The sequence below is a fragment of the Mesoplodon mirus genome (assembly GCF_964341445.2).
Source record: "Mesoplodon mirus genome assembly, chromosome: 19".
In the NCBI taxonomy this organism is placed as follows: Eukaryota; Metazoa; Chordata; class Mammalia; order Artiodactyla; family Ziphiidae; genus Mesoplodon; species Mesoplodon mirus.
This window is the reverse complement of record NC_138995.1, coordinates 65,293,824-65,317,071: the sequence shown is the minus strand read 5'-3', so window position 1 is coordinate 65,317,071 and position 23,248 is coordinate 65,293,824. Positions and strand designations below refer to the sequence as shown.

The 23,248-nt window shown below is 57.1% G+C and overlaps 2 protein-coding genes across 5 annotated transcripts; both read left to right on the top strand.

Annotated features, from left to right (window-relative positions):
• The first annotated feature begins 642 nt into the window (after window positions 1-642).
• Window positions 643-5,450, top strand: ZBTB45 (zinc finger and BTB domain containing 45). 3 transcript variants are annotated; one of them, XM_082606612.1, is made up of 3 exons: window positions 643-705; window positions 2,783-4,070; window positions 4,694-5,450. In XM_082606612.1, exons 2-3 carry the CDS (start codon window positions 2,783-2,785, stop codon window positions 4,948-4,950), a joined length of 1,545 nt encoding a protein of 514 aa, XP_082462738.1. In that variant the 5' UTR covers window positions 643-705; the 3' UTR covers window positions 4,951-5,450. The 3 variants fall into 3 exon arrangements, with proteins under 3 accessions (XP_082462738.1, XP_082462737.1, XP_082462739.1); XM_082606611.1 differs by lacking the exon at window positions 643-705 and adding an exon at window positions 850-959; XM_082606613.1 differs by lacking the exon at window positions 643-705 and adding an exon at window positions 967-1,065.
• A 1,352-nt stretch (window positions 5,451-6,802) lies between these two features.
• Window positions 6,803-14,219, top strand: SLC27A5 (solute carrier family 27 member 5). 2 transcript variants are annotated; one of them, XM_082606593.1, is made up of 10 exons: window positions 6,803-7,556; window positions 7,940-8,149; window positions 8,548-8,706; window positions 10,593-10,717; window positions 11,633-11,827; window positions 11,911-12,001; window positions 13,020-13,218; window positions 13,396-13,493; window positions 13,643-13,773; window positions 13,857-14,219. In XM_082606593.1, exons 1-10 carry the CDS (start codon window positions 6,878-6,880, stop codon window positions 14,031-14,033), a joined length of 2,064 nt encoding a protein of 687 aa, XP_082462719.1. In that variant the 5' UTR covers window positions 6,803-6,877; the 3' UTR covers window positions 14,034-14,219. The 2 variants fall into 2 exon arrangements, with proteins under 2 accessions (XP_082462719.1, XP_082462720.1); XM_082606594.1 differs by lacking the exon at window positions 13,643-13,773 and having other exon boundaries at window positions 13,857-14,005.
• The last annotated feature ends 9,029 nt before the right edge of the window (window positions 14,220-23,248 follow it).

The following is a 23,248-nucleotide window of genomic DNA, read 5'->3' as shown; positions in this document are numbered from 1 at the left end:
CACCCTCCGGGCAGACGTAGGACGCAGCTCACACACATACACACCCTCCACTCCCCTTCTCTTCTCAGCTTCGGCCCAGAGTGTGGCATGCAGAGGGCACTAAGTGAACACTACTCGCCCTGGGGCAGGTGGGCCTGGAGTAGGGGCATCGAGTCTGGCTGCCTCCATCTTCTACCCGGGACCCAGGCTCAGGGCCGGCCCGAGTTGGCGTCCGCTCCCACATCCCACTTGCAGCCCCCAGGCCCCACTCGGGCTGGAGTCCCACACCAGGGGCGAGCCCTACTGCTGCTTCCATCCATATGGGTGGAAGGCTGGGGTGCAGCGGGGTTTAAACCTGCCGGGACCCGCCAGGGTCTTCGGAGCCGACCGCCCTCCCACCCGCTTTCCCTCTCACCTTCTTCCGCCCCGCAGCACAAGCGAGTGGGCGCGGCCCACAGATTGACAGCACAGGCTCCGGCCCCGCCCCGTCTCTAGGGCGACACTGCCTGGTTGTCCCAGCCCCTGTAGCTTTGGCCGGAAGTGCGACCTTGCAGCGACGACTAGTCTCCATGGAGACACCGGAAACTTGCTCTGACCTAGTGGTTCGCCGCGCCGCTGCAGCGGCGGACTTTGGTTCCGCCGACGTTGCGGCCCGGAAGTGCGGCCTTGAAAGTGGTGAGCTGGAGGCGGCCACCGCCCGGCCTGGTGCCTGAGGAGGAGCCGGAGGTGGGGTCAGGCGGGCATCCCCCTGCCGCAGGGCCGGCGGGGAGGCCGGGGCGTGCCAGGGGAGGGGAGGGGAGGCCGGGGCGTGCCAGGGGAGGGGCGCCCGCGCTAGGCTTGGAGCGCGCGCCGCAGACGTGAGGGGGCGCTGCAGGACGGGGGCACTTCGCGGGCAAGAGCGCGGAGGCGGGAAACCTAGTCGGCTGGGGCGGGGGCGGGCGCAGCCGGAGCAGATCAGAGAAGAGGGTGCTGGACTCAGGGTGAGGCGCGGGTTATGGCGCGGAGAATGGGAGAGGGTTCTCGGAGCAAAGTGCATGGCGTGGGCAAAAGCGTGGTGGCGAGGACGCCTGGGTGCAGCGTCTCAAGGTGGGCCTTTGTTCCGAGGCGCCCAGAGGCTCTGCTGCACCTGCACTATAGTTGGAGCCTGCTGGGGAGCACGGCGGGGGTGGATCGGAAGAGGAAGGGTTCAGTCCCTACGGATTGAGGCGCAGGTTTCTGCCCCCGTTGCCCGGGCACGGATTTGAAGTCCTTTAGGTGCTTGGGTGAAAAAAGACGGTGAAGGGTGCTTGTGGCAGAGGTAACGGTACGTGCAGAGTCGGCCTGTTTAAGGAATTGCCTGGAGAGCTCTGAGCTAAGGAGGGTCCCGAATTGTTAGGTCTGAACAGGCTCCCTCTGGCTGTCGCGTCGGGAATAGACCGGGAGGTGGGGGGACGCGAGGAGGTTACTGGGGCAGTGGAGGTGTGCAAAGTGGTCTGAGGGGTCAGGTATGGATCATGAATGGCCCCAGCAAAAGAAAGTTTGTTTGGGCTTAAGGCGCCCGAGGGGGTGAGTCTGAGACCGAAGTAGACCCCGAGGGGTTAAGAGAGGCCTCACCTGAGCCAGGCTGGTGCAGAGTGGGTGGGTCTCAGGGTGTGTCTTGTGTCCCGACTGATGCTTCTCCCCTAGACTGGAGGTGTGTGTGGCCTGGGTGTGGGGTGAGCCTCTATCTAAGATAGAGGGGAAACTGAGGCCAAGCAAGCATGGTGCCTGTTTGACGGTGAAGTAGCTGAGCTTCTCAGATTCCCATTGTTCCCAGGGGGGGTGGTGCCCCTTTCCCTTTCCAGTGTCTGAGGGTGGGCAGTGCTGGGATTTCGAGGCCACAGTTTAGCAAGAAGTGTCCATAGTGCTCAGCCATGCTGATCTTGAGGCCTCTGCCGCTCCACCTGCACCCAGCCAATCACACACCCCTGCACAGTCCACAAGCCCCCTCTCTATGCCTCACCCACACCCTGCGCCCCACAGGCCCAATCAAGATTCCAGGGAGCATCAGGCTGCAGGAGGCATCTCCCGCTAGCTGTGCTGGAGCGGCCCAGAGACCATGTCTTTTCCTCCCACAGGGCACCTGCTAGGCTAATGCCCAACCTAGTCTCAACTCTGTGTGACTATGCACACCCCGAATCGCTTAGCCCCAGAGGCAGTTCATGCCAGCCGCACCCCTGCGAAGCCTTCCATACACACTAGTTAACGTAGCCAGGTTCTGAGGCAACAGGCCTCGGTCTGCACAGGGCCTCGGATGTTCCGAGGTTGGGGGCTGTATCAAGGGGAGATCAAAAAGAAGCCACTCGTGGTGGGAGTCGCAGCCAGCAGGGTGGGGAGTGGGTGAGACACGGAAGCCTGTTCTAGATAGGGGTCCCCGCCCTCTCCTCCACAGGGTGTCCTGTCAGAGGAGGATGTGGGGAAGGCTATGGATACCAGAGTTCCGGGAAGGGTGGGTGGGGCAAAATAGGGGAAGCTAGCCCTGGAGCTCCCCACGCTGGCAGTAAGCAAGACCGGAGGGCAGCAAACCTTTGGTATCCCCAGCCCTCTCACAGCGGCGTGCTGGGGGCTGCAGAGGTAGAGGGGGTCCTGGGGTGGGGGCAGGGAGTCCTGCTGTGTTGGGAACCAGGACTTCGAGGGGCCAGGGGCATTGGAGAAGGCTGGGGTTCCTGAAGCCTGGGGGCGTGGTTCACCCTTGGGCCCTGTCCCGCTGAAGGGATGGGAACGCTGGGGCAGAGGGGGGTCCCTGGCCGACTTCCTCTTGCCCACACCCGCTCGTCCGGTGCAGATGGCGGCGGCGGAGGCGGTGCACCACATCCACCTGCAGAACTTCTCGCGATCCCTGCTTGAGACCCTCAACGGGCAGCGGCTGGGCGGGCACTTCTGTGACGTGACTGTGCGCATCCGCGAGGCCTCACTGCGCGCACACCGCTGCGTGCTGGCCGCCGGCTCGCCCTTCTTCCAGGACAAATTGCTGCTCGGCCACTCTGAGATCCGCGTGCCGCCTGTGGTGCCCGCGCAGACGGTGCGCCAGCTCGTCGAGTTCCTCTACAGCGGCTCGCTCGTGGTGGCGCAGGGTGAGGCGCTGCAGGTGCTCACGGCCGCGTCGGTGCTGCGCATCCAGACGGTCATAGACGAATGCACGCAAATCATAGCCCGCGCCCGCGCCCCTGCCCCGGGCACCCCCGCGCCCGCGCCCCTGCCCACGCCCGTGCCCCCGCCGCTCGCGCCCGCGCAGCTGCGCCACCGCCTGCGCCACTTGCTGGCCGCGCGACCCCCGGGCCACCCCGGTGCCGCGCACACACGCAAGCAGCGCCAGCCCGCGCGCCTGCAGCTGCCCGCGCCCCCCGCGCCTGCCAAGGCGGAGGGATCGGATGCCGACCCTGCCCTGACCGCTGCCCCAGACGACGGCGGGGACGACGACGACGACGACGAGACCGATGAGGAGACCGACGGCGAGGATGGCGAAGGCGGCGGCCCGGGTGAGGGCCAGGCGCCCCCTTCTTTCCCCGACTGCGCCGCCGGCTTCCTACCCGCGGCCGCGGACGGCGCGCGCGAGGAGCCGCCTGCACCCGCCGGCCTCTCCGATTACGGCGGCGCCGGGAGGGACTTCCTCCGGGGGACTTCGGCTGCCGAGGACGTGTTCCCCGACAGCTACGTCTCCGCTTGGCGAGACGGAGATCAAACCGCCCCTGAAGGCTGTCCCGCCGAGACCCCTGCCCCGCCCGACTGTGTCCTATCTGGACCCCGCCCACCTGGCGTGAAGACCCCCGGGCCGCCCGTCGCGCTTTTCCCCTTTCATCTGGGCGCTCCCGGGCCGCCAGCGCAACCCCCTCCCGCGTCCTCGGGGCCGGCCCCTGCGCCCCCACCCGCCTTCTACCCAGCGCTCCAGCCGGACGCAGCTCCCAGCGCGCCTCTAGGGGAGGCCCCGGCCCCACCGGCCGCTCCCAGCGCAGCCCCCTCGACCACCCCTGCGCGCGCCCCGGGTGCCGAGCCGCCCGCCTATGAGTGCAGTCACTGCCACAAGACGTTCAGCTCCCGGAAGAACTACACCAAGCACATGTTCATCCACTCGGGTGAGCCGGGCTGGGTGTCTGAGCCCCTTGATCATTGGAGATAGGCTTTTTGTTAATACTTGATGACCCTAGGGGTCACACACAGCCTGTCCCCCCCTCTCTGATTCAGGGAGAGGGGGGCAGCCTGCTCTGTCACCCGGGGGACATGATAGCAGCCAGAAGGGAGGGGGTAGGTATGCCGGGGTCTTTCCCAGTGTAAGGGTGCTAGGCCTTGCTAGACTGTCCCCAGAATGGTGGCCAGCGATCAGACAGTCCAGAACGCTCTATGAGCGTGGCAGGGAGGGCGGAGGGGTAGCCCGGCCCTGTGCCAGGCACGGTGCGGTTTGGGGGCGGGGAGGTCCCTGGAGGTGGGGGTAGACCTGAGTGGTCGGCCTCGGTGGGCAACGATGTTCCAGACCTGCGGGGTTCCCCGCTGGGAGGCTACCTGTTGGAGTTGCGGGTCACAGACAGGCAGTGACATCCCGGTATGACCCTAAGGGTCGGGGAGAGGAGCGTCGCTGCCAGGCGGGGGGATTCCGGGTGGATGGCTGGTCCGGTTGGGGAGGGGAATCCCTGCCCGGCAAAGGCGCCCCGGGGCCCTTTCCCAGCTGACCTGAGTTTGCTGCCCGCCCTGTCGCCCGCAGGGGAGAAGCCCCACCAGTGCGCCGTGTGCTGGCGATCCTTCTCGCTGCGCGACTACCTGCTCAAGCACATGGTCACGCACACGGGCGTGCGCGCCTTCCAGTGCGCCGTCTGCGCCAAGCGCTTCACGCAGAAGAGCTCGCTCAACGTGCACATGCGCACCCACCGGCCGGAGCGCGCGCCGTGCCCCGCCTGCGGCAAGGTCTTCTCGCACCGCGCGCTGCTGGAGCGCCACCTGGCCGCGCACCCTGCGCCCTGATCCGGGCCTGGGGCCTGGCCACGCCCACCGAGGGATCGGTCAAGCCCCACCCGCTGTCACGCCTGCCGCGGCCACTAGACCACGTTCCCGCCACCAGCCCACGCTTTCTCCTGAGATCAGGCCCCCCTCCTGCTTCCACCCTCTCTCCAGCCCAGCGCGCCTTATTCCTCTCCTCCTACGTACTCGGCCCTCGGGTGGGGGCTGGCTGGGGATGGTCACCTCTGAGAACTGGATCATCTCCATCCTGAACTAGGGCTCAACCATGGTGCGGGGCCCAGGATTCAGGGCTCCGACTCTGGTTCACGCCCCTCCCCTCCCATGAGTGGGGTGGGGTCTGCTCCCCTGCCCCTGTGTCAGGCCGGGAAATGTCCCCGGGTCCCCGACCCGAGCTAATCCTCCCTCATCTGGCGCCTGGGGCGTCTCAGGTGGGCCCATCATGGACTGAGGCCTGGCCTTGGGACCCCTGCTCTGTAATAAAGGACTGTGGGCCGTGGGGCCGAAACCTGGAAGCGTGAGCTCCCGGACCCGTGTGTTCCTCTTCCTCACAGACCGTCTGTGGGTGTTGGGCCTCAGTGCCCCTGTCCCTGGGCAGCATCCCTGCTGCTCCCTGGGCTCCTTTGGGCTGCGAGCGGATGATCCGCTTTGCCATCTCGTGTCTCTGTTCTCTGGGTGGGAGTGGGGTGCACGTATGACTGGCGCTTGACTCTCCCAGAGCCCTCGGTCCTGTGCGGAGGGGTACAGGCGGGTCTCGGAGAGGGAGGCCACGTGTGGGAGATCCGCAGCCACAATCCCAGCTGCTGCCATCCAAGATAAAGATTTCGAGGGCCCCCCCCATATCTTCCAGACAGAATCTCTAGCCTTCAGACTTCTCCTCCCCTGTCCTGATGGGCATGATGGTTGAGCACCTCACTTTTGGGGGTCCAGGGGGTCTTTGGGGCCAGGCTGCCACTAGGGGGTCCAAGCCCCAGGATAGCTGTCCTGGCTGGCAAGGTCGGAAGTGCCAGGCAGGGCTGGGGTGGGGGCAGGGCAGAAAGCGGCAGCCGGGACCCTTGGGCTGCCCATTGGGCTGCGGAAGATAGCCAGCCAGTGTCAGTTCGAGGCTACTCTTCGCGTGCCCCCATCACACTGTCGGCACGTGGCCTGGGCACCCCGGTCCAAAGTATCTGGAGCCGGAGAGGGGTGTGTGGCCTGTAGGGTGCTCCAGTAGCCCGGCTTGCCGTGATCCTAGGCCAATGGCAACGTTTCTCTGCGCTACCCCCTGTGACTGCCTCCCAGAGGAGGGGGGCTAAGGCTTTCCTGGTCCAACCATGCACAGACTGCCAGACCCACATTCCGGGCAGAGTTCACCCTCCTGAACCCTGAGCATGGTCCCCATTGATGCCAAGGGTAAGGCAGAGAGTCAGAGTGGACCACATGGGTTGGAGGTCAGAGGTGGGTTTGAATTCGGGCACTGCAGGTGTTCAAGGGCTTACTGAGCACGTGCTGTGTACCTGGCAAGAGGCTGGGGGCTCATCCCGGCCAGGCCCCATCTCCCGGAGGATTCAGATTAAGTAGGTACCACAGGAGAACTTCCTGGTGAGGTTTGCAGATGGGAAGGCAGTGCTTACAACCAGAGCTGCCCTGCTATCCTGCTGAATTTGCATTTGGCATGGCTGGAAGTTCAGTTTCCTGAGAGAGGGATTTCTGCCTATTTCCCAAGTGCCTGGGACACAGCGTGGGGGACAAAGGCAGAGGGGCTGGAACCACGTGGAAGACCAGGCAGAGTGAAACAAACAGTTGGGGTTAAGAAGGGCTGGAGGCAGAGTCCTGGAGCCACCACCATGGTCAACAGCCTCTGGGTCACCGCCAGGGGGTGGGGCTGACGGGTTATCGGCCCGGGCAAGAGGTGGGCATTCCTGGTCATTTCCCTGAGGCAGCAGCAGGTATCATGGGCATCTGGGGACGACTGGCCTTCTTGCTGTTGCTGCTGCGAGGCCTGGGGCAGTCCTCATGGCCTGCAGCAGTGGCCCTGGCTCTGCGCTGGCTCCTGGGAGACTCCGCCTGCTGTGTGCTGCTGGGCCTGGCTGTGCTCGCGCGGCCCTGGCTCGGCCCCTGGATGCCCCACTGGCTGAGTCTGGCGGCCGCGGCCCTCACGCTGGCTCTGCTGCCCACGCAGCCGCCCCCAGGGCTGCGCTGGCTGCCTGCAGACCTGGCCTACATCATCAAGTATCTCCGCCTGGGCCTGAACATCTGGGCGCGCTTGAGCCGCCAGCCACCTGACACCTTCGTAGATTCCTTCGAGCGGCGGGCGCGAGCGCAGCCAGGGAGAGAGATCTTGGTGTGGACGGGGCCGGGGAGCCGGTCGGTCACCTTCGGGGAGCTGGACGCCAGGGCCTGCCGGGCGGCGTGGGTCATGAAGGCCGAGCTCGGCGGTGCCACGGGGCCCCGCGCTCAGGAGCCCATCGCCCTCCTCGTGCTGCCCTCGCAGACCATTCCTGCCCTGGGCCTGTGGCTCGGGCTGGCCAAGCTGGGCTGTACGGTGGCCTGGATTAACCCGCACGGCCGGGGGGCGCCCCTGGTGCACTCGGTGCTGAGCTCTGGGGCTCGGGTGCTGGTGGTGGATCCAGGTGAGGACCTCAGAGACCAGCGGAGGTCGGATGGGGTGGGGACAGGGGCAGGAGGCAGACGTGGAGGATTGCTGTTCAGAGGGTCCTGGGTGGGGGCTGGGCAAGAGCTCCGTGCCCCTCACCCACCCCCAGGCAATTAGGGCCAAAACTTAGTTGCTGGCAAGTAATTCTGAGGGCACCAGAGCTTTGCTTTGTGTTTTCTTCAACATGGCTATTTCAACTTTTTTTGCCCCCCAGTACTAATTACGGAGTTCTTTACACATAAGGCAGAAGCTGGCTGCTTCCTCCATGGCTGGCAGTGGGCTCCTCTCCCATATCTCGGGTCCTCCCCCCACCTCAAAGGTGGGCCTCCTCTAAATTCCTCCTCTGACCCATTCCCACAGACCTCCGGGAGAACCTGGAGGAGGTCCTTCCCAAGCTGCAGGCAGAGAACATCCGCTGCTTCTACCTCAGCCACTCCTCCCCCACGGCAGGGGTGAGGGCTCTGGGGGCTGCCCTTGATGCTGCACCCTCAGACCCCGTGCCCGCTGACCTTCGAGCTGAGATCAAGCCGAGAAGCCCAGCCCTGTTCATCTACACCTCGGGGACCACCGGTGAGGAACCCCAGCTGTCCTAGCCCAACCTCTGAACCCTTCTGCTGACATTACTCCAAGCCTGACCTGTGCCTCAGACTTGACCTCTGAAACCCACCCTGCCCTTTGATTTTGACACCTGGCCGAACACTGACCCCCAGTGTTATTTGAATGGTCAGTGCCAGAATCCTGCCTGTGCCCAGTAAACAGCCACTGAAACCCTGAACTTTGGAATTCAGCCTCTGAACTCCAGTCCAACTTGTCCTCCCCCAAACCCACCCACAGGTCCCACACTTGACCAGCTTTCGAGAGCCTCAAAGCCCTGACTGTGACCTGGTCCTGGAGTCCCACTCCTGCGTGCGGGCCTCTCTGGTGCTGTCCGTGTGCCAGCCCACTCTTCCCATTGCTTCTCCCCCCAGGGCTCCCGAAGCCAGCCATCCTCACGTACGAGCGGGTGCTGCACATCAGCGGGTTGCTGACCCTGTGTGGGGTCACAGCTGATGACGTGGTCTACACGGTCTTGCCTCTGTACCACACGATGGGGCTGGTCCTTGGGGTCCTTAGCTGCCTGGAGCTTGGTAAGCCCTTCGCTGAGGACCACCCCCCAATCCACAGGACTGCCAGACTGGATGTCAAGGCCCCATAGGTTACCCAGCACCCCAGGTTCTTATATTCGACAAGGGACAGTGAGCCCCAGGGCTACCTGGACAGAGGGCTGGACACCCAGACAGTCCTTAATGGCTGTGCTGTGGTCAGGAGGTGAAAGAGCTGATATGAGTGTTGGTCACTCATATCTGTCATCGTCACAGGCGGAGCTAGTGAGGGAACACTCACCAAACATTCCATCAGGTTGTCGTCTGCCTAGACACCTGACCATGAATTCAATCAACAGACTGCGCTGGTCTGTTTTTTTGTCGTTGTTGTTTGTTATTTTGTTTTTTTTCCCTGAAATTTTAACATGGAAAATTTTGAAATATAAAAATTTCTGAAATTCTCTACATGCATCCTCAAGTACTCACCACCCAGCTTCAGCCACCGTCAACATTCTGCTCTCTGTGTTTCCTTTATCGCCTCCCCCTTATTCCCACTTGTCTTTTTACTCATATTTTATTTAAAACATTTAAAATCATGGACAATTTCAAACATACACTAAAGCAGAGCAGACAGTTTGATGATGCTTCCCATATCCTCACCCAGCCTCAACAACTGTTAACATGTGGCTAATTTTATGTCATATGTACTCACTTCCTTCTTTCTGGATGACTTTGGAGCAAATCCTAGACACTATCTTTTTGTTGGTAAATCTCGCGGTATGTATCTCTAACAGGTGAGGCCTTAAAAAACTGTAACCAGAGTGATCATCACACCTGAAAGAATTAACAGTAACTCGTTGATATTATCTGATGTGCACTTGATGTTCAAAATCTCCCCAACGGTCTCACTGCCTTTTTGCAGTTAAACTGTTCTCATTGAGCTTGCTTGCTTGGTCTCTGCTCCTCTCCCTCCCACACTTCCTGGTAGACTAGATGTTCCCTCTAGAGATGTTTTCAGATGCAGTTCAATTATTCTTGTCAAGAACCTTGGTGGGGTGCAAAGTGCCTCCTAATTTGTCAAGTTGGAGGCTGCTCAAAACTGGGATCCTATCTAAAGCTAAAAAGAATTGGGAATCTTTCATTGGAAAAACCCTTATCAACCTCCCCCCTGGTTTTAGCAGCTCTTGAAGACCTTTCCAGAATCCAGGCATTTCGCTAGGGGTTGCTAACAAAGCTATCGCTTTCAAGGATCCAGCATCCATTTTCACAGAGGGGGCATTATATTTCACGTCTGTCAAGATACAGTCTCGAAGAAGACACACACTTGCTACCACACCAAGCACACACGCCATCGCCCCTTTGGGTGCAGGGATGATGATATTTAGCTTTCGGGGTTTTGTTGAGGATTGGGGTTGAGGTAAGGAGAGTGCCATCCACAGAGCCAGCTGCAGAGGAGGGGATCAGAAAAGGAGGGCGCAATTTCCTGGGGTGGATGTAGTGGCCCCTAAGATGTATTAACCCATGTGTCCACCCTTCAGAACATCCCCATATCCATCCACCAGCCACCCATCCATCATCCATCCACCCTTCCACCCACCTTTCCATCCACCTACCCATTCATCCATCTGTCCATTTGCCGAGCTAGACATTCCTAAGACAGTCATCACAATCAAGAGTGCTTCCTACTCACGGCCCTTATCCGGCAGTGCTCGCTTTGTGCCAGGCACCGAGCTTTCCACACACACTGGAGACGGGATTCAAACTCAGGTTCAGCTGTGCTCTTCTCATGGGAATAGTTTTGGCTGGGCCAGCAACACAGAGATGAGTCTGATGTCATCTTGGGTTTCAGGGGCCACAGCCAGGTGATCAAAGCAGCTTCTCACAATGGCTTGGAAGCATGACCTGAAACCCTTTCTTCTCCTCCCTCCAAGGAGTGACCTGTGTCCTGGCCCCCAAGTTCTCTGCCTCCTGCTTCTGGGACGACTGTCGGCAGCATGGTGTGACTGTGATCCAGTACGTGGGCGAGGTCCTGCGGTACCTGTGCAACACCCCCCAGGTGAGGTGCTATGATTAGGGCTCCAAGGTGAACACCCCAGGAGTCATCCCAGGTAAAGATCTCAGGTAGATTCAGTCCAGGACTCAAGCAAGTTCCCTCAGGTATCAATAAAACACCCCAGACAAGAGGCACGGACAGTGAGACCCACACAAGGTTTCCAATCATGGCTGCCTTGATGATCAGCTGTGCTATCTTGGGCAGGTGACTTCACGTCTCTCAGCCTCAGTGTCCTCTTTTGGAAATCAGGAATAATACCTCAAGGGGGTATTGTGAGAATTAAACACGTAAAGTGCCTAGAACAGGGTGTGGCTCAGGATAAACTCACTAGATGTGAGCTGGCCTCATGCTATGTATCAATGATGTATGGACCCTGGGTAACTGTCTCTAAGCAAGATGCCCAGGTATCTTTCCAAATATAGTCTCCAGGTAACCCCTCAGGGAAAGGCTCCTGGTAACTACCCCCCAAGTAAGGCTCCCAGATAACTCCCCAAGATGAAGCTTCAAGTCACTCCCCAGATTACCTTCAGGTAAAGGCCCCCAAGTAACCCCTCCTGGTAAGGCCTCCAGTTAACCACCCCCCCCCCAGGTAAAAGCTTCAGGTAACTACCCCTATATAAGACCCCAGATGTTTCCCCTAGGTAAGAGCCCAGATGAGGCCTCCCATCACCCCTAGATATCTCTCCAGGTAAGGTTCCCAGGTAACCTCTGCAGGTAACCCCTGCAAGTAACTCTCCAGGTACAGACTCCAGGTAACTGCTCAAGTAAGAACTCAGGTAGATCACCTAGGTAAAGGTCCCCCATCACCTCCCAGGTAGCTGCTCAGGTCAGGACCCAAGATAGCCCTCCCGGGTAAGGGCTCCTGGGCACACCCGAGGGCACCACCTCCTCCTCACCCTTCTTGGGATGTCCCTGCAGCGGCCAGAGGACCGAACACATGAAGTCCGCCTGGCGATTGGCAGTGGACTCCGGGCAGAAGTGTGGGAGACCTTCCAGCAGCGCTTTGGCCCCATTCAGATCTGGGAAGTCTACGGCTCCACGGAAGGCAACGGTGGCTTTGTCAACTACCCAGGGCGCTGTGGGGCCCAGGGCAAGACAAGCTGCTTCCTTCGAGTGAGTGTGCTGGGCGTGACAGTGGCCCTGATTGAGGCTGAGCCCACAGGACCTCTGCTGACACCTCCCCACCCTCCACTCAGATGCTGTTCCCCTTCGAGCTTGTACAGTACAGCATGGAGACAGAGGAGCCTGTGAGGGACAGCTGGGGCCTCTGCGTCCCTGCGAGGCCAGGTATGGGGGCTGGGAACCTCCCCTGGGGGTGGGGAGGGTGGAGACCCTGGGTCTCCCCCGCGGCTGGAACAAGCCACCCAAAGCCTTGAGGTTGATGTCCAGTGGTGGTGTCTGCAGTCCTCACCTGGACCCCGAGCCCCAGGCCTGTCTGACAGCGGTCCGGGGCCCCCTCCCTCTCAGCTTGTCAGCTCTGCCCAGCTCCTCGGCCTCAACCTCTTGTCCATTTGAGTTGTTCTCTTGAGCTTTCTGTGGAAGCCACATCCTCCCAGGCATCAGTCTCTTGTCCTGAACCTTCTCCTAGCGTCTTCTCTCCGGGGGCGTTGCAAGGTCCTGGCGGAGTCTCTCTCTTCCCACCACCATTTGCCTCTCTCCCTCATCCATCCTTGTTAGACTTTCCCTGTTTCTTTTCTTTCTTTTTTTTTAACACTTAGATAACATTTACTATGTGGCAGGTATTGTGCTATACATACAATTATTTAGTATCTACCCCCAGCATATTGTCTGGCCCATGGCCAGCGGTCAGTTTGTTGAGTGAATGAACCCAGCCCCTATGTGCACACCTGCAAAGTTGCTGACTACCCCCCGGAACAGCCCATTACACTGATAGGTAACTGGTGGTGATTGGAAGGATCTTCTTTATATTGACCCCAGCTGCCTCCCTGCAATTTCCACCCACTGATTCTATTTCTGCCCCTGTGGGGCCACGCAGTACGAGCCTTCATTGTCCTTCCGCAAGCTCGACTTCGCATCACCTGAAGGCTCATCCGTCCCCCTAGCGTCCCCGTTGCCGGCCCTCCCTGCAGAGGCTCCTCCGGGCTCCTGTCCGCGGCGGCGGCCCCCTGTTCCTAATGGCCTCCCTGATGCCGCCTTCTCTCTCCTCCTGCCCCTCATCTTCTGCCTCTGGATCTGTTTCTGGGTCTCCCCCTGCCTCTTCTCTGGCAGAGTCCCGGCCGCGGCCTGGTGGGCTCCCGACGTTCTCGTCCACTGCTAATGGCGGACTCCCGCTCCTGCCCCCCAGGGCAGGCAGGGCTCCTGCTGACCCAGGTGCTGCGTCACCAACCTTTCCTGGGCTACCGTGGGCCCCGGGAGCACACAGAAAGGAAGCTGGTGAAGAACGTGCGGCGCCCGAACGACCTTTACTACAACACGGGGGACGTGCTGGCCCTGGACGACGAAGGCTTCCTCTACTTCCGCGACCGCCTCGGGGACACCTTCCGGTCCCGCGGGGTTTCTCAGGGCGGGGCTTCGTGGACAGGAGGCGGGGCCTCTCCTCTCCGGGGCGGGGCTTCTGAATTCCGGAGGGGATGGGGCCTAGTCGCCAGGAGGCGGGGCTTGGTCAGGGGCGGGGCCTCCTCTCCTGGGCCCTGGTCCCAGCACCCCCTCCAACCCCGCAGGTGGAAGGGTGAGAACGTGTCCACGCGGGAGGTGGAGGGCGTGCTGTCACTCGTGGACTTCCTGCAGGAGGTGAACGTCTACGGTGTGCCTGTGCCAGGTGCGGAGGGTTCACCTCTTTCTAACCCCCCAACTGCTTTGTGGGTGGTGCCGGAGCTTTGTTCCAGGTGGGGGGCTGCTGGGACCCAGGGAGAGAGCCAGCCGCGGGCACTGTGAGGTGGGTCCACAGGGGATGCGTGTGCTCCACAGGATGTGAGGGCAAGGTGGGCATGGCTGCCGTGCAGCTGGCCCCCGGCCAGGCCTTTGACGGGCAGAGGCTGTACCAGCACGTGCGCACTTGGCTCCCCGCCTACGCCACCCCCCATTTCATTCGTATTCAGGTGAGCTCACCGTGGCTGGAGTAGGTGGGTGGGAGGTCTTGGCGGGACAGTCACAGTCGGGGTTACAGTCCCTGCCCTTGCAGGATGCCTTGGAGATCACAAGCACGTTCAAACTGGTGAAGTCGCGGTTGGTGCGTGAGGGCTTCAACGTGGGCATTGTTGCTGACCCCCTGTACCTGCTGGACAACCAGGCCCGAGCCTTCCGGCCCCTGACGCCAGACATATACCAGGCAGTATGTGAGGGAGCCTGGAGACTCTAACCATCGGGTCAGCCCACAGGACATCCGAAGGCACTAGGCCCAACGCTGATCACCACCCCCTCTTGTACTGTCACCCACACCCCAGACCTGCACGGCGTCGTCAGGAATCCCAGCCTGTCCTTATCCCCAGCTGCACAGTGTGGGATGACCCTGGCCCCACAGCAGAGCGAGAATAAACTTGGATGTGTACACAGATGTCTGTGTGGATGGGGAAACAAGCAAGGAGTGCAGGGGCCGGTGCCCTCACTTACTTCAGGGTCCCCCCCCTTCTTGAGGAGTGGCCTTGTCTGGTCAAGGCCAGGGGTGTGGGAGAAGCCCGCAGCCCCACAGCCACCCCAGGTGGAGAGACAATTCTATCTGTGGGTCATTTGTGGCCTCTGATGCAGCTGAGGCTTGGCTAGGCCAGTGGATGTGGACGTGGTCTGGAGGATGTGGGGAGAGGTGCCATGATGGGCAGTCTGACAAAGGCCAGAGGGCGTTGGACTGAGGCAGGAAGGGTGTGACTGGGGGAGGAGTGTGTCTGGCAGAGTGCATGTGCAAAGGCCCTGTGGCAAGTCCCTCTGGGGGAAGCAGAGGCAGAGGCTTCTGGAGAACAGAGTACACAGTGTCTTAGGGGCCACTGTGGGAGCAGTAGGCAGGGGGATGTTAGCAGGAGCAGTTGTTGCTGGGTGACGTCCCCGCGGCAGTATCATGGTCCCACGGGTCCCTGGGCATTTTAAGGTGGGTTTGCTATGAGAATCTTCTCATCAGTGGTGGCGGCCGGGCGCTGTGTGCAGCCTGAGCACAGCAGACCAGGCACTGCGGGCCACCCCTGTGGTTATCTTCCGGGATGTGGCTATTCCTGTTGTCATTGACTGTTTCTCTGCCCTTGGGGCCAAGGGAGCCCCGGCTGTCCCCCACAGAACCACAGCCCGTTCTTGCCACTGGTGCACACAACTGGACTCAATCTGGGCCCACTGTGGTCCAGCCCACCTCCCTGCACACACTAGGTCATCAGGTTTACGCACATGCCTGTTCCCTCCATGAGAGACCCTGGCTAGGAAGGGAGCTGGGGCTGTGTGAACATAGCAGCAGAGGCCCAGGCTGGCCACCCCTGCTTTGGCCCAGGCCTACTTCCTCCTGGAGCACACAGTAGGTCCAGTATCGTTTGACAGCTGGCACATAGCAGCAGAGACTGGGCTGGTCCACCTTGAGGCCCAGTGTCCTGCACTTGAGGCCCTTGTACCCTCTGGGACCAGAAACCAGCCTGGAAGAGAGCTTGGAGTGTATGGATGAAGCAGTAGAGGCTGCCACTGGCCACCCCACTGTGACCAAGTGCTCCTGCCATGACTTGTGACTGTCCCTTAAGACCTGCTGGGCACTGCTCTACAGGTTCTCCAGGCTTCCCTGGAGAAGGAGAAGCTGCCCATCGCCTGTGCCAGCATGAGCCGATACGTCCACTTCTCTTGCATGTACCATGCTGCGAGTGGGGTGAAGCTGTGGCCATCCCCCCCGATGAGGAACACTGCATTCCTGCACCCAGGTCAAGGGGCCCTGACTGGTGAGGCCATGTCACTGCGTCTCCTCTTGACAGAAGAGGCTAGCATCTGGGATGTGAGCCAAAGAGACCCACCCGGTCAACAGAAGAACATGTGCTGGGATGCCTGGAGAGTGGCGCGGGGGGACGTGTGCTGGACGCGAACCTGGGTCTGTGGATCCCGGAGGTTTCAGTGTGGGTTGAGAGCTGGCTGCTTACAGGCTGGATGGCCTGGGGCAATGCCTAGAACCCCTTTCCTCCCGAGCACTGTCTTCCTTCATTGTAAAATGGGACCGGTGATCGTGTCCACCTCAACAGATGTTTATGGGGATTAACCAAGATAGAAGTGCAGGGAACGTTCCACACAAGGGCTACCTGGCGTCCCTGACATTGGCATCCTGGCTCGGCTCTCGCTGTGGGCCCATTTCTTCAGCAGCAGCGTCACCGGGAGGGATCATTGTCAGAACAACAGGATTAAACTGTACCTAAGACCCCTCAAGATTGCCCTTGTAGCCGGGCCAATGCGGGTACGTCTCAGTCAACAGTCTGTGTCACCCTCATCCCATCTCACGGGGTGGTTGTAGCGTTATTCCCACTTTACCGTCAAGGAAGCCCCAGCAGAGGAGGTGCTTCAGCCATGAGTTATCTAGCCAGCACCATCAGGGTAGGCGTCAAGTCCCTCCGTCATCGCATGGATGTTATAAAAAGATCTCACTATGGATCTGAAGGCTTACAGGTTCACCAGCACTTTAAACAAATTCCTGCCCCTGCAAGCCCCAGCCAGCTTCGGACATTCACAGTTTTTGCTATTACCTTTGCAAGGTTAAAACATAATTGTTGGGGCTTCCCTGGTGGCTCAGTGGTTAAGAATCCACCTGCCAATGCAGGGGACACGGGTTCGAGTCCTGGTCCGGGAAGATCCCACATGCCGTGGAGCAACTAAGCCCATGAGCCACAACTACTGAGCCTGTGCTCTAGAGCCCGCAAACCACAACTACTGAAGCCCGCAAGCCACAACTACTGAAGCCCGTGCGCCTAGAGCCCGTGCTCTGCAACAAGAGAAACCACTGCAATGAGAAGCCCACGCACCACAGCGAAGAGTAGCCCCCACTCGCCACAACTAGAGAAAGCCCGCGTGCAGCAATCAGGACCCAATGCAGCTAAAAATTTTTTTTAAAAAAATGTGGCTGGTGTCCCCAGCTTTCTCTCCCAAAGGCTGCTTCATGTTAATGCCAGCAAGGAAGTTGGCGTTTGTTGTTTTCTGCTGCCTTGTCAGTTAGAGTCACAGCTTGTAGCCACTTTAAATCCCGTGTCTTCAAGTGACAGGGACATTGGCTGTTCCTCCTTGTGACTTCTCCATTTGTGTGTTTTGCTGACTTTCCTTTGGATGTTTGCCTTGTTCTTAACAATTTAAAGGAGCTCTTTGTCTTTTCAAGATATTAGCTTTTTATCTGTACTGGGTGGCACAGATTTGGTGCAGACTCTTTTAATCTTGTTTCTGTATCTCTTTGCTGTACAGAAATTAGACTTTTACGTAGTCACATAAGATTAAGCCAGTTCCATAAAATAACCAGGTAGATTTCTGTATCCCTGGGTTTCTGTTGTAGAAAATCCATTTCTAATGGATTTTTAAATGTGTTGCCATGGGGTTGCTCATAATATACATAAATTTATATTTCCTTATGTCTCTGATACAAGTCTATTTGGTGGGTACATCTAACTCTTTTTTCATGACTAGACTTACATACTTTAGTGACCTCTCTCATTTCTTTACTCAGGTTCAGTGATGTAATCTATTTTATTTATTGTTCTGTGCAGACAGCTCTATTTTGGATTTATTTGCTTTACTCTTCTGGATTGGTCTTTTAAGTTTGTGTACTGTCCCTGCCTGTGTAAACTTCTGGGATGATGAGCGGGCACAGCCGGGAGAGCTGGCACAAGTGGTCCTCTCAGCTGGGCCCGGCTGTCCTCGCTTCAGCTCTGAAAACAAGATCCCTGTGAGCCTGCCCTGTGAGCAGAGTCTGGGAGCCACATCTAGCTTCACTCTGCCGTGGTTTTGTGACTTCAGGCCTTCACCCCAAACCATGTCTCCCTCACGCTGGCTTGGGCCTGAGGGCCCTAATATACATTTGGCAACAGAAGAAAAGCAAGTCCTGTAGCCCCCCCGAGAGATTCTTTCCCTTTTGGATGCCAGCAAATAGATCGTACAGCAAGACACAGTCTGATTTGGGAGTCCCTTCTTGGCCTGGCAAATTCAGTGGACAAGAGTCAATTTACTATGAAACAGCGATTCCTTCTCTGATCCAGAGGTCTTTCCAGGAGAATTGTCAATAGTTTGCTTTTTTGGTCTTATTTCTAAATGTGTTTGATTACGATTAAAGAGGTAGATCCTATAGCACCTCTTTATCACACTTCACACCCTTTAGCGTGGTTATAAAAAAAGACAATAACGGGTTTCCCTGGTGGCGCAGTGGTTCAGAGTCCGCCTGCTGATGCAGGGGACACAGGTTCGTGCCCCGGCCCAGGAAGGTCCCACATGCCGCGGAGTGGCTGGGCCCGTGAGCCATGATCGCTGAGCCTGAGCGTCCGGAGCCTGTGCTCCACAACGGGAGAGGCCACAACAGTGAGAGGCCCGCGTACGGCAAAAAAAAAAAAAAAAAAAAAAGACAATAACAAGTGTTGGGGAAGGTGTGGAGAAACTGGAACCCTCGTACGGTGCTAGTGAGAATGCAGAACAGTGCAGCTACTTTAGAAAACAGTCAACTCAAAGTTAAATGTAGAGTTACTGTATGACCAGTAATTCCAGTTCTAACATAATCATTTTTTTCCCTATAATTTTATTTATTTATTTATTTTTGGCTGCGTTGGCTCTTTGTTGCTGCGCGGGCTTTCTCTAGTTGCGGCGAGCGGGGGCTACTCTTCGTTGCGGTGCGCGGGCTTCTCACTGCGGTGGCGTCTCTCATTGCGGAGCACGGGCTCTAGGCACACGGGCTTCAGTAGTTGCGGCACGCGGGCTCAGTGGTTGTGGCTCGCGGGCTCTAGAGTGCAGGCTCAGTACTTGTGGCGCACGGGCTTAGTTGCTCTGTGGCATGTGGGATCTTCCCGGACCAGGGCTCGAACCTGTGTCCCCTGCGTTGGCAGGCGGATTCTTAACCACTGCACCACCAGAGAAGTCCCCTAACACAATCTTATACCCAAGACAGATAAAAGCATATGTCCACACAAACCCTTGCACATGAATGTTCATAGCAGCATTATTCACAGTATCAACACGTGCAAACGACCCAAACTGTCCAAACAACTCAGGATTGGATAAACACAATGTGCTACATGCATGCAATGGAATATTATTCTGCAGCAAAAAAAAGCAGCCCTGAGAGATCCGCAGGGACAGAAAGGAGGTTGGTGACCGCCAGGGGCTGGGGAGAGGAGTTAGGGATGACTGCTAACGGGCGTGCAGTGTTTGGATAATGTGAGATGTTTAAATGTGTGATGATGGAGGCACGGCTCCGTGGATAGACTGAAAACCACCGAATTGTATACCTTCAAGGGGTGAATTGCATGGTATGTGAATATCTCCATAAAGCTGTGAAAAATCAGCACACTGAAATGTAACATTTTATGATGTTTGCATTCATTTTATTTTGTAGAATATGAAGCTATTACCTGTCTTGATGGTGAGTCTGTGGCATCCCTTCAAAGCCCTGCTCTCCTCGCCCTGCTTCAGCCTTGCTCAGCAGCTTTGGGGTGTGGTGCCCCACCCAACTCTGGAGCGTCTTCATCTAGTACCATGGCTCCCACAGTGGGCAGTGGGCACCCGAGGGGGCCCACTGTTTCTTTTTTTAAGTTTTTTTCGTTTAAAAAAATTTTTTTGAATTTTATTTTATTATTTTTTTTACACAGCAGGTTCTTATTAGTTATCTATTTTATACACATTAGTGTATACATGTCAATCCCAATCTCCCAGTTCATCCCACCACCACCACCCCCGCCACTTTCCCTCCTTGGTGTCCATACTTCTTTTTTCTACATCTGTGTCTCTATTTCTGCCCTGCAAACCGGTTCATCTGTACCATTTTTCTAGGTTCCACATATATGCATTAATATATGGTATTTGTTTTTCTCTTCTGACTTACTTCACTCTGTATGACAGTCTGTGGATCCATCCACGTCTCTGCAAATGACCCAATTTCGTTCCTTTTTATGGCTGAGTAATATTCCATTTTATATATGTACCACATCTTTATCCATTCATCTGTTGGTGGGCATTTTGGTTGCTTCCATGACCTGGCTATTGTAAATAGTGCTGCAATGAACACTGGGGTGCATGTGTCTTTTTGAATTATGGTTTTCTTTGGGTACATGCCCAGTAGTGGCATTGCTGGCTCATATGGTAATTCTATTTTTAGTTTTTTAAGGAACCTCCATAGTGTTCTCCAGAGTGGCTGTATCAATTTACATTCCCACCAACAGTGCAAGAGGGCTCCCTTTTCTCCGCACCATCTCCAGCATTTGTTGTTTGTAGATTTTCTGATGATGCCCATTATAACTGGTATGAGGTGATACCTCATTGTAGTTTTGATTTGCATTTCTCTATTAGGGATGTTGAGCAGCTTTTCATATGCTTCTTGGCCATCTGTATGGCTTCTTTGGAGAAATGTCTATTTAAGTCTTCTGCCCTTTTTTTGATTGGGTTGTTTGTTTTTTTAGTATTGAGCTGCATGAGCTGTTTATATATTTTGGAGATTAATCCTTTGTCCGTGGATTCATGTGCAAATATTTTCTCCCATTCTGAGGGTTGTCTTTTTGTCTTGTGTGTAGTTTCCTTTGCTGTGCAAAAGCTTTTAAGTTTCATTAGGTCCCATTTGTTTATTTTTGATTTTATTTCCATTTCTCTAGGAGGTGGATCAAAAAAGATCTTGCTGTGATTTATGTCAAAGAGTGTTGTTCTGATGTTTTCCTCTAAGAGTTTTATAGTGTCCAGTCTTACATTAAGGTCTTTAATCCATTCTGAGTTTATTTTTGTGTATAGTGTTAAGGAGTGTTCTAATTTCATTCTTTTACATGTAGCTGTCCATTTTTCCCAGCACCACTTATTGAAGAGACTGTCTTTTCTCCATTGTATATCCTTGCCTCCTTTGTCATAGATTATTGACCATAAGTGCGTGGGGGCCCACTGTTTTAATCATCTTCTGTTCAACCAGCCCTAGGGCTATGGGGAGTGGCTGAACGCACAACACGTGTAGATGAGCTCACGGCCTGCGCAGGAGAGCACCTCACACCACACAGGGTCACGTGCTCTTGGGTGGCCCCTGGCCCCTGCTGCAGGATGTGACTGGCTTTCTGGAATAATTCTGCAGGCTTGGCAGGATCAGCCATTTGATGAGGGGGGCTGTGTGACTTGGGGCTCTTACTGCGGGAGTAGCGGAGGGAGGGAGGGGGACTTGCTACCTGCCCTTGGGGCTCTCCTGGTTTCAGGAGTTAGGGAGGCACCTAGAATCGGGCTTTGCTTTTAGCCTGTCCCCACATCCACAGATGCTTCCACAGTCAGACGGACCCGCGTCAGATTTTGGCTCTGCCAATCACTGGGTCACCTCAAGTAGGCTGACCTCAGGAGCAGCGGCCGAGGAAGGAGAAGGGGCTGGAGGGAGACCCAGACGAGGAGGAGAGGCGCTTGGGGTGGTCGTGAGGATCAGAGGAGACTGGGGGCGGGGGGCGCGCAGCTGGAACTCGGCAGGAAGACACCTCCTGCAGCCTCAGCCCAGAGGCAGCCCAGGGGGTGGCAGGGGTGAGGGGGTGCCACAGGAGGGGTGGCCTGGCCCGGTTTCTAACGTGAAGAGGTAGATTCTGGAACCTGCCCTGCAGGCTGACCATGCTGCTGAGCTGGCTGGGGCAAGCGGTCTAAGAAAAGCGATGGAAAGGACTTCCCTGGTGGCACAGTTGTTAAGACTCTGCGCTCCCAGTGCAGGGGGCCCGGGTTCGATCCCTGGTCAGAACTAGATCCCACATGCATGCCGCAACTAAGGAGCCCACCTGACACAACTAAGACCTGGGGCAACCAAATAAATAAATGAATGAAAAAAAAAAAAAGACCCGGCACAGCCAAATAAAGAAATATTTAACAACAACAAAAAGTGACAGAAGATGAGGACGGTGATGGATCTGACTACGCGAAAACTCAAAAGTCAGATCAGATGCATGAAGATGTGACCAACGGTGTGGCCCACACCGTGCGTTCATGGGAGAGGAGACCCACGTGAGCGGCTGTGGGGAGGAGGGTGCAGCCTGCCTGGCATCCATGGAGAAACAGTGTGCTTGGGTTCTGCCTACAGGATGGAGAAGACGGTAGAGAACGGGAGTCCAGGGTGTTCTAGCTGCCAGGGAGCCCTTCTGGAGGGAAAGCAGACGGGCGGGCCCCACATTTCCGGAAGACACTGACGTATCCATGAGAATTTAAAACGCCCATGGCCCAGGGCTTCCCTGGTGGCGCAGTGGTTGAGAATCCGCCTGCCAATGCAGGGGACACGGGTTCGATCCCTGGTCCGGGAAGATCCCACATGCTGCAGAGCAACTAAGCCCGCGCACCACAACTATTGAGCCTGAGCTCTAGAGCCCGCGAGCCACAACTACTGAGCCCATGTGCCGCAACTACTGAAGCCCGTGTGCCTAGAGCCCGTGCTCCGCAACGAGAGAAGCCACCGCAGTGAGAAGCCCGCGCACCGCAATAAAGAGCAGCCCCTGCTCACCGCAACTAGAGAAAGCCCCGCACGCAGCAACGAAGACCCAACACAGCCAAAAATAAATAAATAAACCCCCCAAAAAATTGTTCTGGATGATCCAGGTGGGCCCAACGTCGCCATGAGGACCCTCAGAGGTGGAAGGGGAGGCAGAGGACAGTGTCAGGGTGACGCCCTGTGGGAGAGAGCCGACTGTCCACCGCTGGCTCAGAAGGTGGGGAAGGGCCGTGAGGCCATCTCTAGGGTGGAAAAGTCGAGCACACGGGATGGGTTCTCCCAGAGTTCACAGAAGGAACTCAACCCTGCCGCACCTGGAGCTTAGCTTAGTGAGGCTGTGCCTGACTCCTGACCTCCAGAACTATAAAATAATGTTTTAAGACAAAAAGAAAAAGGAAAAAACGAGAGCAGAAATCCCATGCTCCCGGAAACTCAGCGCTCCCACTTTGGGGGGTGTCTGTTTTGAGGAAACAGCCAGGTTGCATCTGGGGTGTCTGCTCAGGTGCGGCCACCACAGCACTGGGTGCTAAGGGGGGCGGGAAACAAGGAACTATCTGGGCTTGGTGGGAACAACACTGCCGGCCAGAAAACGGGATTTCCACCCAGGCATTTTTAAGAACACAGGGAGCTGCGTGGGAAGAGCACGATGCACAACGTCCAGTAGCTTCACAAGCTGTGTGACACAAACCCCCGCGGATGAACACTGAGAATAAGACAGCGGCATCAGGGTTCGTTTTTGCGATCTCCTTTGCCCCCTTGTATATTTCATATTTCTCTAAGTGAACATAAACTACTTTTAAATACGGAAAATTGCATTAGAAGATTGCTCACCGCTCTCCCTCAGCAGCTGGCGGTCCTGACGTTTGTCCCTCGGCCTGGCCTGAGCGTTCGGGCCCTGCTCTGTTCTCTTCCGCCGCGTCCCCGGCACGGATGAAGCTTCCTGCTTGCCAACCAGATTGTAACAG